General features: G+C 41.2%; 2 protein-coding genes across 2 annotated transcripts; one reads left to right on the forward strand and one right to left on the reverse strand.

Annotated features, from left to right (window-relative positions):
- The first annotated feature begins 6 nt into the window (after nucleotides 1–6).
- CUNH19orf70 (chromosome unknown C19orf70 homolog) lies at nucleotides 7–2,809 on the forward strand. The gene is made up of 4 exons (XM_026038752.1): nucleotides 7–35; nucleotides 820–976; nucleotides 1,740–1,791; nucleotides 2,598–2,809. The coding sequence occupies exons 1-4, from the start codon at nucleotides 7–9 to the stop codon at nucleotides 2,693–2,695; spliced, it is 336 nt and encodes a 111-aa protein (XP_025894537.1). The 3' UTR covers nucleotides 2,696–2,809.
- Nucleotides 2,810–3,888: 1,079 nt separating this feature from the next.
- Nucleotides 3,889–17,352, reverse strand: LOC112946806 (scaffold attachment factor B1-like). The gene is made up of 21 exons (XM_026038751.1): nucleotides 17,060–17,352; nucleotides 16,602–16,689; nucleotides 15,759–15,823; nucleotides 15,467–15,673; nucleotides 14,752–14,814; nucleotides 14,034–14,061; nucleotides 12,607–13,108; nucleotides 12,136–12,182; nucleotides 11,156–11,256; nucleotides 10,561–10,710; nucleotides 10,391–10,467; nucleotides 9,540–9,679; nucleotides 9,087–9,178; nucleotides 8,641–8,747; nucleotides 7,241–7,534; nucleotides 6,819–6,956; nucleotides 6,293–6,335; nucleotides 5,569–5,690; nucleotides 4,725–4,837; nucleotides 4,548–4,599; nucleotides 3,889–4,226 (listed from the first exon to the last, which is right to left on the reverse strand). The coding sequence occupies exons 1-21, from the start codon at nucleotides 17,246–17,248 to the stop codon at nucleotides 4,100–4,102; spliced, it is 2,745 nt and encodes a 914-aa protein (XP_025894536.1). The 5' UTR covers nucleotides 17,249–17,352; the 3' UTR covers nucleotides 3,889–4,099.
- Between the last annotated feature and the right edge of the window lie 12 nt (nucleotides 17,353–17,364).

Genomic DNA, 17,364 nt, shown 5'->3' on the forward strand with positions numbered 1-17,364 from the left:
GGAGTCATGGCCGCCCGCCTGCTGCCCGTCGTCAAGTGAGTCCCCGCGCGGCCGCCCTCGCGCTCGGCCGGGCCGCGGGCTGCGCCGCGGGGCCGCGGGAAGGACCGCGGGGCCCTCGGCCCGTCCCGGCGGGACCGGAGCGACGGAGCGGCCTCCGTTCCGGACGAGCCCCCCGCATTCGCCTCCAGCGCTGCCCGTGGTTGTCCCGCAAAGCCGGCCCTCACCTAGAGTGAGATAAACAAACGCGCTCAGATGCTCCCCGCCGCTCGTGGAGCGGTGCCGGTGTGCGCGCCGTGGGGCTGCGGGGAACCCGTTAAGGGCARGAGCCGGTGCCGGTTGATGTTAACGGGGCTCTGAGGGGCCTAAGAAGAGATTGTCTGGCAAGTCTGGCCTCTGGCAAGTTGGTCTGAGTAGTTACTACGGTTAAATTCCTTATTCCCATTTTTTAAGAGTTCTTGTCACGGTTTTCCAGCTTTTCCAAGCGGCACATTTTGATCCGTTCACGTTTCTTTTCTCTTCAAAAGTACCCCGGATTATACGCGAACTTGGTTGTGGTGGAGAGTGGCCGATAGGAAATACCCATCCAGAAAGGGAGCCTGGCTAGATGCCTTCCTCCTGGCTTTATTTTTCGGCAGTAATAAGACATTGCAATAAAACATTTGCGACCTTCCGCCTGCTCTGTAGATGCAAATGCTGCTTTTTTGAGTGTGAGAGCTGGAAAAGGCAACTTTTCCTGGGCAAGGCACCCCGATATGCGCGGTATGAACTGAGCCATATGTGTGATAGGAGCTGAGCGGCTTCTGCTTTTGCCTCTTTCAGGTTCGTGCTCAAGGGGAGCCTGGCCGGAGCCGCCGTCTACATGGCCTACGACCAGGGGCTGCTGGGCAGCGGGGCGCAAGGTGCCGAAGCCCTCCGGAAAGCCCAGGAAGCTCTTCCACCCGCCGTGCAGGAATGGACGAGTTACGTGGGCTGGGAGGTGAGGGCTGGGCGGGCTCCTCGAGTCCGCAAACCTGCGCTGAAAGCACCGGGAAAAATAGTCTGCTTTTAATGGTGTTGACAGGGGGGTTGCTGTTCAGTCTGGAGTTTGCACTGGGGATGTTTTAAGGATTGAAACGGAGGAAGAAACAGGTTTTAAACCTAGGTGAGAGCAATTGGTCATAGAGCTTGTTTGAAAGAAGAGGTAGAAAGCCCATCCAGAGATGTGTCACTGTGTAGTGGTGACACTGTGTACTGGTGACACTACCTAGCAGTGGTGTAGACACTACACAGGTAGTGCTGGAGAATTTRCCAGAATATCTACGAGCTTTTCAGAAATTAATGAAAAGATTCTCTTCCTTAAAGAACTGCTTTACAAAGCTCCTAACAGTCAAGCTGAATACAAATTACTGAATAGTCCCTTATCTTTGAGTAATCCTTAGTTTTAAGAATCCTCAGAATAGGAAGAGAATAGGAGYGTTTGAAGGTTTGAGAAATGCTTTCCATGGTGCAGACCATCGTGGATTAATATGCAGTTTTTAGGACAACTCAGGAAGTTGCAAGGATGTTTTTTCAAGAGCACCCRAGGGATGAATGGTGCCTTCAGCCACTACCTTGTTCTGTGTAATAGGTAAAGACGAGACTTTAAGCCACGTCTGACCCTTTTGGAGCTTAGGAAGGCTAGACACCTCTTTGAGATCTAAGAGGCTTCTCCAAGGTGGATTGTGTTATAATTGATAGTTTTGTCTCTGTTTCTTTTGTAGCTTCCACCCACTCCAAAATTTGACTTTTCTCCCTCTAACTCCTGGAATAAAGGTAAAATAATTTCTCAGTAAATTGTGAAATGGAGCAAGGGGTGAAAATGATATTAACCTCAAGTCTTGCTTTGATACTGTCCTCATAAACTCAATAGTGAAGCAGGGCCAGTAGATGCTCTGATCTGGTGAAAGAAGCATTGGGCTGGGGCCAAGGAATTACATAGATACAGCTTATGCACCAATAGGGTAATTCATTAGTGAAGATACTGAATGRGAAAACCAGAGGGATTTAAAAAATAAAGAAACAATCACTTGTGAAAACACCCAGCCTTTAGGTGAAGGTTAAAGCGTGTATAAGTCCTAATGGTATTAGTATATCTGAAATCAAGTTCTGATCTTTTCAGAAGGGATGAGTGTTCTTATTGCTGCTAGCTTTATAGAGAACCTGCTTGAAGGACCAGGGATGTTATAAATGCCTAGTAAGTTAATTCAGAATTTGTGTGGTACAACAAATTGAYGTCATGTAAATGAGGGGAAACACAGTCCATGCTGGGACTTGTCCAAAACCATCCACAGAGTCTGTGGCAGGGCCARGAATAAAAAGAAACTGAAGACAAGTTGCAGTTGTTTTAATCTTGTAATTCTCTATCCCTTGTGCTGATCATGAAGTTAGAATTCCTGTGGTTTAGGGTCTGTCGAGACAGTAAAATTTAAGGATTGTTCAGGCCTCAGTGTTTTTGAAAGCTGCTGAAATAAAGCTCAGTTTTCTGGCTGAATTTAAAGAGATCCCTGCTGCTAGAGTCCCGTTATTAACTTTGGCTTGAACGATGCCCCTGGGCTAACTGTGCTCTGCTCTCCTTGCAGGAGTGCAGACAGTCATGTCTGCCCTGTCTGTAGCTCCCACCAAGGCCTGTGAATACACCGTGGAAGGCTGGAAGTACGTGAAGGAGCTTCTCAAATGAACATTTTCCAGGTTTCACGGCTGTCCTCGTGCTCTCTTGCCTTGAGGATGCTGCATAGACTGTGAGAGGGCAGCTCGACCATGCAAGGGCTACAATAAAAGACTTTGGACCTTCTCTTTGTATTTGGGTTGATTTTAGCTCACAGGCTACAGTTATTTTTTTGTACCATTCTAGTGATTAGTGATTCTGTACTATATATTCTATATAATCCCGGTTTGAAAACTTCCAAATTTGCCATCCAAACAGGTGTTTCTGTATCTGAATTGATCTTGAAGGTGAATGTTGTAATTCAAAACAAATCTAAAAGAATTAACAAATTCAAAGACACCAACACAACAGTGATCTTTTGGGCAAAGAGAACMTTATTTATATAAAAGCTGCTTTCCAATTGTCTGTGACCTTGCCTCAGAAATGGGAATTGCTAGTGCTAGTTGCAGTACTTACTAATGGCAAAACAGCAGGACGTTTTTATAATCCTGTGATGCAGAACGCTAACAAGAGCTACASGAAACCGCTGCCTGTTCTGCCGCTGGTTAAGTGACCATCACCATTTTTAGAATCCTGTGTGCTCAGTGGGGCCATCTAGGTGGATAAGAAGCAGGTGCAGTTTAAATAAATAAATAAATAAAAAGCTAGAGGCAAGAATCTCTTTATCCTTACTTAAATCTGATTTTCAGATGCAGTAATCAAAAATAAGGAGACATAAAGGGAAAAAACATCACAAGAATGTGAATGTAGGTTGAGAATTCTCGTAGGTCAAAAGAATTCTATTGGAACTGTTTTCTCCCCAGCTGAAAAACTACCCTTCTTGTGCGTAAGAAGCAGGTAGGTTGTCATCCCTGCAGTGGTCAGGGTCACAGACTTCTTTAGGCTCCTCAAATAGTGCAAATTCCCTGTCCTCCAGGATCGTAAATCCTATTTTGCAGCAACAGGCTGTTCAARCTGACATTTGCAGTCAACTAAAATTCTTGCATGAATTTGTAGATTAATTTTAAGATTTATAAAGTAACAAAATATGTCAGGKGTAGTTCAGGGAGCTCCTACTGAACACACAAGGGGAGAGCTGTAAAGCAAACAAAAAAAATGTTATATGGTTTAACATATAGCTGAGGCAGCCCAAGGTGGAGGTTTCCCGAGCTCCCCTCTCAGTGACTTCTGAAACAAAGCAATTAACTGTAAACTGTTTTTATTAATGGAAAATGGAATGCTTCATTAACAAACATTTTTAAATGGGATATGAACAACACATTACAAAACAAATGAGTTCACATTGGCTTAAGGATATATAATATGGCAGCAGCTTAAAAAAATTACACTTAAAGTAACCCGTAAGTTACGATTAATGGTAACCCTGGGTAACAGATTTGTTTCTGTTGCCATCTTGCATTAAAAATTAAAACACATTCAGTAGCGACGGTTGAAACGTGGATCATTGGGTCTGTTTGCTCTCTCTTGGCCAGCAAATCCTTCTCCTTGCATTCCGCCATGCATCATCTGGCTTTGGTTGCCACCTTGCATGAAACCTCCCCGCCTAAAAGCAGGGGGAGAGGGGAGAAAGAGGGGAAAAAAAAGAGAGAGATTCAGTATTTTAATTCTCTCTTGTGACTTCAGCTGTTAGGCTGAAAAATGCAGGTTTTACCCCTCCTGCATAATTTTTCAATCTTTTGAATAAGATACAATAGATAAAAAGCATGGGAATATTTTTTAATTCCCTGGCATCCAAATAACAAATCAGGTAGAAAAAGAAAAAAAACGCATCTTTTTTTTTTTTGATAATTTCAGTATAAGAGATGTCCTGTAAGGGGAAGGGAAGTTGGAACGAGGAGTGCTCTGTTCCTCAGAACGTTCTTACCCCGACATGCCTCCACGATGCATCACGTGGCCGGGTCTGCCTCTACCTCCACCTACAAGAGTTCAAACGCTTCCTTTAGAGCCACAGGAACAACCTCAATTTCTCTCCCAAGACGAATAATGCCTGTAATTTCAGCTACAGGTGGCATACTCAGGGAGCTCCCGTGCACAAGCATACCTTGCCACCTTTCGTGATCCCGTCCTATCATTCCTCCATCCACATTGCTTTGCCAGGAACGATCCTGATGTCCTTCAAACTTTCGACCGTGATCTCCCCAGTCACGTCCATCCCTGCAAAGGTATTAAATCCGTGTCACTTTATGCTCTGRAGCATACAAAATAGACCACCACAGTCACAAACAGATTCAAAGTTTTCACCAAGATGTACACCTATCCTGTATTTATTTTGGACATCATGTTAATCAAGTCTTAGTAACTGGCTATCTACACAATCCCCCTGCCCKGGTACACAAGGAAACAGGATATTCTTAACCCACTTCAACCTATTTTGATGCCTCAGACTCTTTCTTGCCTTATTTTGCTGTTTTGACCATCACATTACTTTTGTTGTATTTTGTAGGCCAGTTTAGTTAGAGAATTTAAAAAAGCACAGAACTTTTACTGACTTATTTTCCTTTCAAAGGTTGATAGGATGGTCCTGCCAATAAAWACAAATTACAAACCATAAAGACTACCATGAAAATGTGAAGCCTTAACAGAAACATAAGCAAAAGTTAATTGAAACCATGAKAACTTTTCAGATCTGATGTTGTTTAAAAAAATCAAGCCAGGATGCCATTTTGATGCAAAATCATCCTATTTGAAGTAAAATACCGTGCCATTTGGATACAAAGGTAATTTAAGGAAATACTCATTCGTTGTCCATCCAAGAACAGACTCAGGGGTTTAAAACTTGGATAAAGTAAAACTGTGCTCTCAAAATCCAACCTTTACAGGTAAAAATATTCACCAGGTAGATAAGAGAACAACAAAAAGCCCAAACCATTCCCATGCCCACTAACCGGGACTGGGGGGGGATCCCTCTGCTTTCACTCATCCTTCTGTCAGATCCGTAGCCTCCCCAGCTCTCCCGAGAATCCCTTGAATGCCGGTCTGGCCCTCCGTGACGCTCATCTGGATAATGCTAAAAGACAAGGAATGTTTTAGAAATGYCCAGCTCTGACTCCGTAATGGTTAGAAGCAACGTAGCTGCAATTCCTCCAACCTCAGAGCGCAGCCATCAACATYTGAGGATTCCAAGACTTCACAGAAACCCCTCTCTCTGCTTCCCTCTGCCCCCAAAGTCTTCCCCTTTTCCTCCCACCCACTCAAGGAACTGCCGACTTCTTGATCAATTTTGCCATTATTTCCAAATGACCTAGTAGGGYGAGGCCTCCTCTGAGACCTGTGTATTCACCTCCCTGGGTATTTTGTACAGCTGCGTTTTCCCCATAACTATTTGCAATTATTCTATCTCTTTTGGCATGCTGTGCTTGTTTCATTTACAGCATGTCAAAATAACTCTCTCTGATTTTCATCATCAACAAATATTCAAACTATATCTCATCCTCACCTACAAAAAAGGACAATATTCTTATAAAGGATATGTATTTCAATCTGCATAATTTAGTGGTTACGGGTTTTTTTTAACAAGAATGGGTTGAAATTGAAAAAAACCTGAAATATGTTTATAATGGAGAGAGACATTTTTTAGTTTTCTAAAGCAAGTCTCTAAAAGCAACTCACTTGTCCATCCCGATCTCCCATCATTGTTCTCGATCCATCTCTCCTGCAAACAGCCAAGTCAAATGAGATTCTGTTATTCCATTAGCAAAATAYACAGCAGTCTATAACAACCCAATTAGTGCAAGACTCTCAGACAGAAAATCCTGCTTCCATGTAATGCTAACAAACAGCTGGAATATATGGAAGCTATGACACACTTGAGCTTGCAGGAAAACACACTAAATCCTAAAGTATAAAACAATATTCTCAGTTTAGACAGGTTCCTGGTGAAAAAATGCGAGGCATCTAAAGCATTAGTTATTTTTTTCCAGAATGCTACCAAGAAAAGTTTGAAGCAGCATCACAAGCGGAACAACCTGAACAAGCAGGTTCAGGTGAAAGGTTTAACTCATAGGATAGTACAGATCTCTTTGGAAATACAAAGTTATATAGGATTTCAAAAGACAAACAGTACAGAAAAGACAGCAGAACACAACATTAAATACATTTTTGCCTTTGGGCAGCACAGTGAAGGTGTAACACCAACCTGTCTATTGAATGGTCTTGGTACCGGCCACGATCCCGATGATCGAAGTCATGGAAGCGATCCTGGCGACTGAAATCTGAGTGGTATCTATCATTCATTGACATACGTTTTGCTTCTGGCCAGTATGGGTCATCTCTCCTAAGAGAGAGATCATTATTTCATCATTTTAGTCAAGACAGTGAATTTTGAAATTGTTCTCTCCCTCCAAACCATGCAAGACAGAAGCACRTAGTTCAAAAAGGGGCAAATTCAGTGAGGTGGATGTGGATTGTTGGGATTATTAAATGTGGCCATCCCAACGCAACTGACCACTGCAGAATACTGGAAGCTGAGAGAATACGGGAGGAGAAAGGCAACTTTTCATAACGCAGCTGACAGCCCCTAGCAGCAACACGATTTCCACCTGTACGTGCTCGCTCTACCTGCCATCTATGTCATACGGCCTTCTCATTGCCGAGCGCCGTTCCTGCTCGTAGCGCAGCTGCTCGTGCTGGCGCCGCAGCTCCTCGCGCTCTCTCTGAATGCGGTCCTGCTCCCTCCTCCTTTCRTGCTCTATGTGCATTCTTTCTCTCTCCAGTCTCTCCCTCTCCATTCGCTCCCGCTCCAGACGCTGCCTTTCAATTTCCAGTCTCTCACGAGCAATCTCGAGCCTCTCCCTTTCTTCTCGTTCCCGGATAGTCTGCAGGTGCTGCTGTCTTTCCCGACGCTCACGTGTGCTATTTCAACAGAAAAGAATGGGTACAGATGTAGTATTTCCACAAATACATTAAGTTTAATGGAAAGGGAGATTAAACTCACAATAAATGCAAAGTTGGGTCAATTCATTTAAGTTTGATGTAGAGGAGGGAAGCAGAAAGGGCAGACACTTAACATACACACGAATTACTTTATTTGGAATGGGATGTATTGCTCCCTAAGTATCCATATGTGGGGAAAAATCACCCTGTGCAGCTATGAGAATTTGAAATCAAATGTCTCAAGCTATTGCCTTCTATTCAAATCGAACTTCAAACTCTACGGAAGCAAGAAAGGCAAAAGCGGGGAAAGGGGCTCCACTACAGCTCAGAAATCTATTTGGATAGGTAAGCTTTCCTTTCTCCATTTCCTCTGTCCAATTCAGCTTTCCTTAGATAAGCTGCAAAGTTCTGCAATGACTGGAAAACGCCTCAGCATGGAATTCAGATCATAGCTTTAGCAAGGAATGTGCAGCATCGCCACTATCACCTCTATCTCCTATTAAACACCATGAAAAGGGGAAAAAATATCCCCAGTTTTAGTTAATTACTTGAATCCTTTTAGTTAAAAACCTAAGTGGAAACTTTGAGCAGTTGTTGAAAAATCCCACAATTTATCCACAGATGCAAATATAAAAATCTTGACCTTGTTTTATTTCAAATGCCATGGAGACTTTGAATGTAACTAGGCCAGGTCTTGCTTTGAGAAAGAGAACCCTTCTCCTGGCACTTTTCCAAGTATATTTGAGTGCAGGGAGGTCGTAATGATTATTTCTCTACTCAAATGGACTCTCTGCTAAGGATAGCAGCATATTTAACCACACTAAATCCCAACATGTACAAAATGGAAAAAAAGACCAAAGAATTTCAGGCTTAATATTCAAAACAATAGTGCAAACAATCCGTGCCTTTCCAGTCCAATAGGCAGATGATCCACAAACATATAGCTAATTATGAATGGAAGACAAAGTAGAAAACTGTTCATTTCTTAATCACTGACAAGAAAATTATCCTCACTCTAGGAGTGAAAAAGAAAAGGAAAAAAAGAACAAAAGGAACCAAACAAGCAATTTCACTGTTGCTCTTACCGGCGCTGTTCTGCCTCTCTCATTTTCCGTTGTGCTTTGATTTTGTCAAACGGCACAATGCCTTGTCTCTCTCTGCTCTCTGATTTGCGATCCTGACTCTTAACGCTCTGTATTTAATATTGAAATAGAAAAACTTAAGGGAGTACATTTACGAAAGGAAAACGGTAACAAATGATGCTCTAAGAAGTATTTCCATCCATACGTATGTGCCAAAGCTTTTTTCACATGGCAGAAACATCATAGACTAACACAGAAGACTTAGATGCCCTCATTTAATTTGGCTGGATTTCATTGCTGAATACGGTATCAACCACATGAAAAGTAGTTTATTAATTCTGATCTCATCAATCCATATTATAGAAACTCCCATCAGACAAACAGCAGGATTTAATATCTGTTTCTAAGAAAAGCTTCTGTATATGTTCCTCTGCAGAAACATTACTTACTCTGTCTTTTGACGTAGTTGATGTTTTCACACTAATCACAGGTTCTCCTTTAGATTTATCCATTACTACTGTTCTCTCTGTTCCTTTACTTCCTAAATAAATTTGAGGTTGGAAGGAAAGAGGGCAGAGGGAAGGAAAAGAACTCTGTTACACAGGCCATTCCTTTCAGTGGTGGAAGTCATAAACTCTGAGATGCGAATCAGGCACTTAAATTCTCTCTGCAAAAATAATTTTATTATTCCAAATACTTGCGTTCAAAATGAAATAATGTTACCCTCCCTACCCCTGCAAATTTCACTATTTAGATTTTCACCCAAGAACCTCAAAACATTCCCCAAACCAGCAATCTGAAAATAACTAACTGCTACCAACTGATCGCATTTATCTGCGTCTTTTACATTTTGAAAAGAGAAACAGAGAAAAAGAAATAGAGAAAAACAGTGGCCAAATTACCTGATTTGGTAGTTTTAGGCTGATCTGATGAACCAGGCTTCAGTTCATCTTTATCTTTTCTTTCTTTTTCATCTTTGTCTTCTGTTTTTTTAGAATCATCTTTTTGGTCAGATTTCTCATCCCTTTTAACACTGCCAGCTCTATAGATAGATATTGACCCAGATTAAAGTAATATAGAGAAAGAGAAAAGAAAAACAAAGGAGAAAAAACGCTAGCAATACAATAACAAAGTAGAGTTCCAATGTGCTAAACGAATCCTAATGACAGAATTTATTATATAAGCAAATAATTAAAGCAAAGGATTTTATGTCTTTCAGCCTCTTTAATACTCTAGTGGGGAAAAAAAAMCTGTAGTGCTATAGAATAGCACGTTCCGGGAAAGGGATCTTGGAAAACTGACTGTTGAACTGTGCTGGCATCAGCATCAGAAATTCCTGTTCTCATGAACAGGATCTAAAGAAGAAACAGTGACACACTGATCAAAAATCCTCAGATTGGCTTTTCTATAAATTTAAGGCAACAGAGCACCATAATCTCTTCTGAAAACCAAATGCAGCTAAATTAAAAGGCGTGCTTCAAAATGCAAGATTCCATTGACTAGCTTAAAGTACCTAAGGGAAAGATAAAAGTGAGGGAATGAACATCAACAGCAGCATTATCTTCTGTGATATATTCTGTATATATGTTCTGTGTGCATTCTGTGATGTCTCGCAGTAAAAGTTGGAAAGATGAACAGATGAAGTCTTTTCATATTTACTGCTGAGATTTCTTAACATAACTTTGTTTTTCCTGACAAATCAACCTAAACTGAACAACAGCAAAACATCTACAAAGAATCTGGGTAACAGTACCTCTCACTGGCYGCTTCTTTCTTCATGTCACCCTCTTTTTTTTCAATGGGCTTCCTCCCAGTAGGTTCATTTTTTGCCTGAAATTTATTTGTCACATCAGCATCTGAGAACTTGGTCTCAATTGTTTGTACAATCTAATGCTGCAGAGAGATCTTTGAGGAACTACTCACTTTTTCAACGGAAATTATTTTCCCGTGTAACTCTGTTTTGTGGAGATGGGTAATACATTTTGATGCTTCCTCAGCTGTTGACATCGTAACGAAACCGTAACAGCGAGCCCCAGGACTGCGAGCATTGGTGACCACTTTTGCACCCACCACCTTTACAAAAGAAAAATGCATTAACCTCATTGTAATGACCACTATTTCACAGCAAAAAGTGCAAGCTCCGGTTCTCATCCGCTTTATTCCTAGCTCCAAAAGTCTCATATAAATTATCTAAGTCTTTTCCTAAATGATGCTTACTTATGTAGATAGATTTAATACAGTTTATTTTCTATTAATCAATTTCACAGAAGCTTCATATTTTAAATAGTTGTACTTCATAAATACGGTATTTCTTTAGTTAAATATGTGGTAATCCATTGCTAGCACATACAGCCTTCTCCAAATACAACCCGCTGATAAAGTCATCTGTAAATATGTCTTATGGTTTTTGGAAAAATACTCAGTAATTATCTCAGTACATGAAAAGTAACTAATTCTGGCACCTATCTATTAAATTAGATCATTCAGCTTCTCAAGAGGTAGGCGAGTCAAGGCTTACCTTCCCATATTTACTGAACAGGTTCTTCAAATCTGTAGCTCTGGTAGTGGAGGCAAGTCCACTCACCCAAAAGTTTCTATTAGAACTGTTAGCACTATGACCTAGTAAGAAACAAAACAAAATTCAAGTGTTTCATATTCCTAAAGGCAATTAGTACTGAAGTCCATCTTTTTTAAAAGAAGAATCTTCAATCTTTGATAGGTGCTACAGAAATATGTTATGCCATTCTTCAGGGATGCCTTAACTCAAATAGTTTGGTTGGCTCTTTAGAATTGGTCTGAATAGATCCAAATACCTCTGCACTCATAAGAAAAGGCTGAAGATGTGCAGGGTCTGCAGACAGTGTCAGTACCCTTGTGTCCTACCCTCCAGGACTCCAGAAGGATGGTGATGAAATGCAGATTAACCATAAYTCTCAAGGAATGACATTTATCGTTAAGAAAGCAGGAAAAACTCTCTCTCTATTTCAGCTCACACAGATTCTAACTCAGGTACTAATAATTTGCCCATCACTTCAGTGGGAGCSAGGAAAGTCCTGGTTTCATTTAACTACATAAGAACAGCAGAACTCCCAATCTGACAGCTGAGCTAGGGTTTTTTTTTATATCAAGGCCTAGTGATAAGTAAGAATTCAGGATGAACTCAAACACTGGCACACAAATCTCTAAAGCAAAATTACTTCTTAGGTAGTACAAGAAGGTTGCTCATCTTCTAGATATCTCTGGTGCTTGAGAGAAAGAGAATTGGAGCTAGTAGCTGGCAAAGGGCGGTGAATGATTGACTTAGGCTCACATCCATAAACTCAACCGTGACAAGCACGTCCAACCAGCTTTTCCATGATTTCAATGATTACCCAGTTGATTTCTCTTTTTCCAAGAAATGTACTAGAATAAAACCAGGGAAAACTTTGCTTCTAAAACACATCATCTAGCACAAAAAAACTTAAGATTTGTAATAYTTATTTTTAAAAATAAACATACCTTTCTCATCTTTTGAGATCATCTTTGCATCTGCATCCTCAACAGGGCTAAAGACAAAAGAGCATGTTATTCAAGTCAGAAAGAAAAACGACCAACTATAAATTATGAAAATGCTAAAATTAAATACCTACCAGAAAAAGGTTTGCAAACAAAAACACACCTTTGTATACTTGATTTAAGAAATCTGACAAGATATAAGGGAAGTCAGATTCTTAAAAAGACTTTTATTTGGAAGCATAAAAATAAAGAGTAATTTAAGAGAACAACCTTTGAAGGTTGAGGAAGGAAAGAAATCAACCCCTCGGTGTTTACTAAAGATCTGTGCAAGGAGAAATACAACAGATTCTTTAGGAATAGGCTACAATTTCATCAGTCGTGGTGGCCAATTGAAGGAAACAGCTTATGCGCATCACTTAATGACCAATGGAAAAAAAAAGATAGCATCTGGTCTAGAACGGAGAAAAAACAAACCTCTTTTTCTGATCACCGCCCTCACTGCTTGAGGACTCTTTAGTAGCAGGGGATTCCTCAGAATTAGCTTTCTCTTCTCTTCTCTTGCCATCTTCTTGGCTAGCTCTGCCTTCGGCACCTGCGCCTTTTTCCGCTGTTTCCCCACTAGCCGCTTCCACGCCTTGGCATCGTTTGCTACTCTCCTCGCTTAGGCTCTCTACTCCTACACAGTCAGAGTCCGGGTTCTCTTCCTCTAGTGTCTGTTCACTTGTCTCCCCTTTTGCTACAACTAAACGCTTTGCTTCCTTCCTTGCCAAAGCTTGGGACGACTTGCTGTCCAAATCTAAAGCATCTTCCTCCAAATGAGCAGCTCCAAGAGCGTCCTCTTCCTCGGCTACGAGCCTCTTGCCTGACGCCACGTTACTGCCTTCCTGTGCATGTGGCTGCTCCACTTCAGAAGTTTCTTCATTAAGTACTTCAGATTTACAAGTTTCCCCCAAAATGTCGAGTATTTTCTCATTTTCTACGGATTTAACAGGAATAGAATGGCACAAGATTTAATCACCAGGGAAATACAGCAATCACAAATGTGGAACTGGCATGGCTGCCACACTAACACCAAGAGAACTGCTAAGCTACACAGAGATTGGAAAACCCTRCTGTACACAGTCTTAAAACTACCAYGCTAACTGCACGCTGACAAACTACTGCATCAACCCTAGCACGTTACACCGAAGAAAAATGCCCCCACAGACTTAACAAAAACCTTCCGCATCATCCTTCATATTCTTCAYGAAATCGTTCATGGCTGTTTCTTCTCTATACAGCTTCCAAAGTCCAAGGTGCTTAACTCAACATATCAATGCATTGCAAGTTCAATTTCCTAATTTCTGTGAAATTCTTTTAGCAGACAGTCCAACAWGAAAACTGGGCATCTTCTGATGGTGCATGAGTGTGTTTGCAGTCCAGAAAGTGAAAAGTATCTGTATGGAATTTCCAGGAAGAAACTCTCTTCTTTCTTCTGTATCCAGTAACTAAACTTTAACTTTTAATGCCCTATGATATCTTTTTCCTGCTTTCACTGCTCTCTACTCAATTATAAAGTTAAGCTGTATGCAATATCACAAGATCTGTTTACAAGCAGAATCTTTAGCTTTTAGACTGTGATTAGCTTCTCTAAATTCATTTATATAGTTTAACAGGTTTTTAAACCATTTCATTTCACTGAAAGTATTGCAAAGATGACAAGCATTACTTCACAGATCTGGGGATATGATTGGGTTTCCAATCTCTATGACCCTGCATGATCTGGATTGTTCATCATAAAAATAATACAAATTACATATTTTTTGTTTTTTTTTTTCTTTTTCTTTTTTTTTTTTCCAAATAGTTAATGGTTTAAAAAGTATTAGTTGAAAAGACAGGAATATGTTTTTCTTTAACAGTACCTGGCTCCAAGTGTAGTCTCTCTGTTTTCTGTATGGGAAAATGAACACAGAATCAGGACTCGGTAAATGTATATTGCAATATAGAAAAATAGAATAATCTGACCATCACCCAATGTCCTCAAGAGATTTAAAGCTACAAACTAACTCACCTACTACAATGCATTCCGATTTTCACAGTATATTTGAAGTATTTTTTATATATACACACACATATGTAATTTTTTTTTCAACCTTAAGCCAAATCAAAATTTCAGCGACAGTAGTGTCCTAGTAGCTGATGTAGAATGTTAAAGAAATGGAGCAATAAAGCACTTGTGTATCACATCAACTACAGAATGAAAACAACAAAATATGTTACATCTTTGTACTATTAGATATAACTGGCAAAAGAAAGATGAAACCATTTTTGAAAAATCAAAATTGCGTGCCTTTTCAAAAGGAAAGGGARATATGAGAATACTTTTGGAGTACTTTATTTTGGGGCACGGTTTTCATTCTGTTGCAAAAACATTTTTATTTGCAACTGAGGCAGAGCAGGAGAAAGTCTTGATAGCAAACTAAAAAACAAACAAATGACTTTTTAATTTGGTAGAACTGAGTAGGATCAGTTACGGTACTGATAGTGGTAAAGTATCTTACTTTGTCACATTTGCTCTTTTGCAGTATGAGCACAGAGTGAATACTGTTAATCTGAAATACAGCTACGCATTCAATTTACCTTCATTTCAATTAGATCGGAAGAGGAGGCATCTAAATTGTTTTCAATTTCATCATTATCTTCCTAAAAGAGTAAAAAAGGAATCAGAATATTCCTTACAGAAGAAGAAAAAAATGTGAAATATTATTATATTCTTTTTCCATATGAATAATATAGGAAATATTTTCCAATATCTCAAATATCAAACTTCCTACTTTAGAACTTTACCCAAGAATGAGAAATAATACACATATATTCTTATACACATATATTCATATATATACATATATTCATATATGATATTTGTATATAATGAAATAATACACATATTCATATATAACGATGTCTACATTAATTCTGCATGGTAAACATCTGTCTCTCTCCCCTCACATACAGAAATGCCTACTTGGAAGGATTTCTGTGTATATACATTCTTCAAAACACACGTAAATGGGAAACGAGATCTATTACCTTCAATTCCAGAACAATGGCATCACTTTCACAGCAGAGGAATAAGTTAGTACAAGGTAAAGCATGCTATGACCCTGCAGTCATGAACAGTTAAAGTCTGCAATGGATTCAAGCACACTTACCTTTTAAAGGGTAGGACACCAGAGCAATTAATGTGAAGTTGAATCCACATTAAATTCATGTCCTATATTACTCAGAAGTAACTTGTTTGTGTGGCTATACCCTTATTGCTTTCTGAAAATTGTAGAGACTTTGAATCACTTACTTCGTTTTCTGTTAGCTGATCTGGAAGCTCTTTCATTTCTGCATCAGTATTGTCTTTATGATCTGACAGTGAATCAAGAATGTTATCGGGACTATAGTCCTCTCCACAGTCTACAGCACTGCCGTTATCTATTTCAGCTTCATCTAACACACTAATATCCATCATGTCAATATCCTGCAAGGTATCCAGGCTTGCTTCAATATCCTCCTATAGAAAGAGAAAGGGTATATTTATATTCATTGTGGTTTCAATGATGCATGTGCTTAGTAACTGCAAACACGGTATCACTTACTTGCCCATCTCTGGAGTTTTCTTCCAGTCCATTGTCTTCAATGCCTTCCTCTTCTGGTTTTCTGCCTAAAAACAGGATTACTGAACTAAGAAACAATTTTTATCTATACTAAACTTCATAATATCTGCACTTTTTGCTAAATTAGCTATTCAAGGCTGTCTGCTTCAGCAAATAGTGATTAATGTCCCAGTTTAGAAGTCCAGTTTTATCTGGAGATAACTGAGGATAATTTACCATTCAGTGAAGGTAAATGGCATGAGCGTACACTAGGAATGGCACAGTTAGGCAAACAACTATGTTTTGTCACACCTACACTCTCATTCCACAACACTGCAATACCTGAAAACATGACACTCTCCAGGAAAACGTCTATTTAAAAGAAAGCTCCTATAATGATAGCACAAAAATCTCTTTCTTATCATATGGAATGCCCTTGCTGTACTTCTAGTACTTTTTTTAAAGCAAAACATATATGGAAACAAACACATATAGTCATGGTAAGAAAATTAGTACCCAGGGTGCTGCAAATCAGGATTAATGTGCACTGGCAGCACTTTCCATGGGAGCTTACACTGCAGCTGCTGCCTCTGCTTGGCACTGCTCTGCACTCAGGGTCATGAGTACTAAAAATACACTTGAAACCCACAMACCTTTCAGTTAAAAAACAAGTTAGAAGCTTGTGTCATATTATTGGTTAGCTTTATGCTCCCTGACTAATGCGACCAACTTCTATAGCTTTCCATGAAGGCAAAAAAAAAAAAAAAGAAAAAATGCATTAAAATACATTTTTTTTTAAATCACCTACTTGCAAACCGAGAATCTCTATTTATCTGTACTCTGTACCTTTGCTAGCTCTTTTGGGCAGTCTCTTGTTGGTCACTTCTGCAGCCACAGGAATTTCATCGGGATCGCCGCCTTCATCCTCAATAGCCTATTGGAGACAGCAGCAGGACATCTATGGTGGCGTTCCCTTCTATGAACTTTTAAGGATGTGTGGGAGGGAAACATCACGCCGGTCTCGCGGGGGTTACGGGCACCGGGGCAGCCTGAGGCGCGCGCCTCCCGCTGCCGGACCACGCCGTGTTTAGAGGCGAGGCCGGGGGGCTCCGCGGGCCACTCGCGGCGATGCCCGCGCTGCGTGGGGGCTGCTGAAGCCCCGCGAAAGGGGCGCGGCGGGGGCGGCCACGGCCCGGTCCCCGCTCGGTACCTCAGCGGTCGCGCATGCGCCGGGGCCGCTCGGGCCGGGGACAAAGAGCCCGGATGAGCCTCCGCCGCCCCTTCCCGCGGGGCTCGCTCCCCACCTTCCTCAGCCGCTCCATGAGGACGCTCTTGTTGCCGCCCGTGTCCAGGTTGCGCCGCTTGAGCTCGGCGCGCAGGTCGATGACCCGCAGCTCGCTCAGCCGCCGCGTCTCGGGCTCCGAGCCGGCGCTTGCGGCCCCACCGAGGGATGCGAAGTCCCCCAGCCCGGCCGCTGATTGACTCTCCGCCATCAAAGCCCCTTCAGAGGTTCCGCTGCGAGCCCGGGCGCACGGGGCGTTGTGGCACCGGCAGGAAACTAGCGTAGCGACCACGGCACAAAATGGTGGGGAGCCCAGGACGCTCGGGG

This window comes from Nothoprocta perdicaria, unplaced genomic scaffold (assembly GCF_003342845.1).
Source record: "Nothoprocta perdicaria isolate Ctin4 unplaced genomic scaffold, notPer1 scaffold_218, whole genome shotgun sequence".
Lineage (NCBI taxonomy): Eukaryota > Metazoa > Chordata > Aves > Tinamiformes > Tinamidae > Nothoprocta > Nothoprocta perdicaria.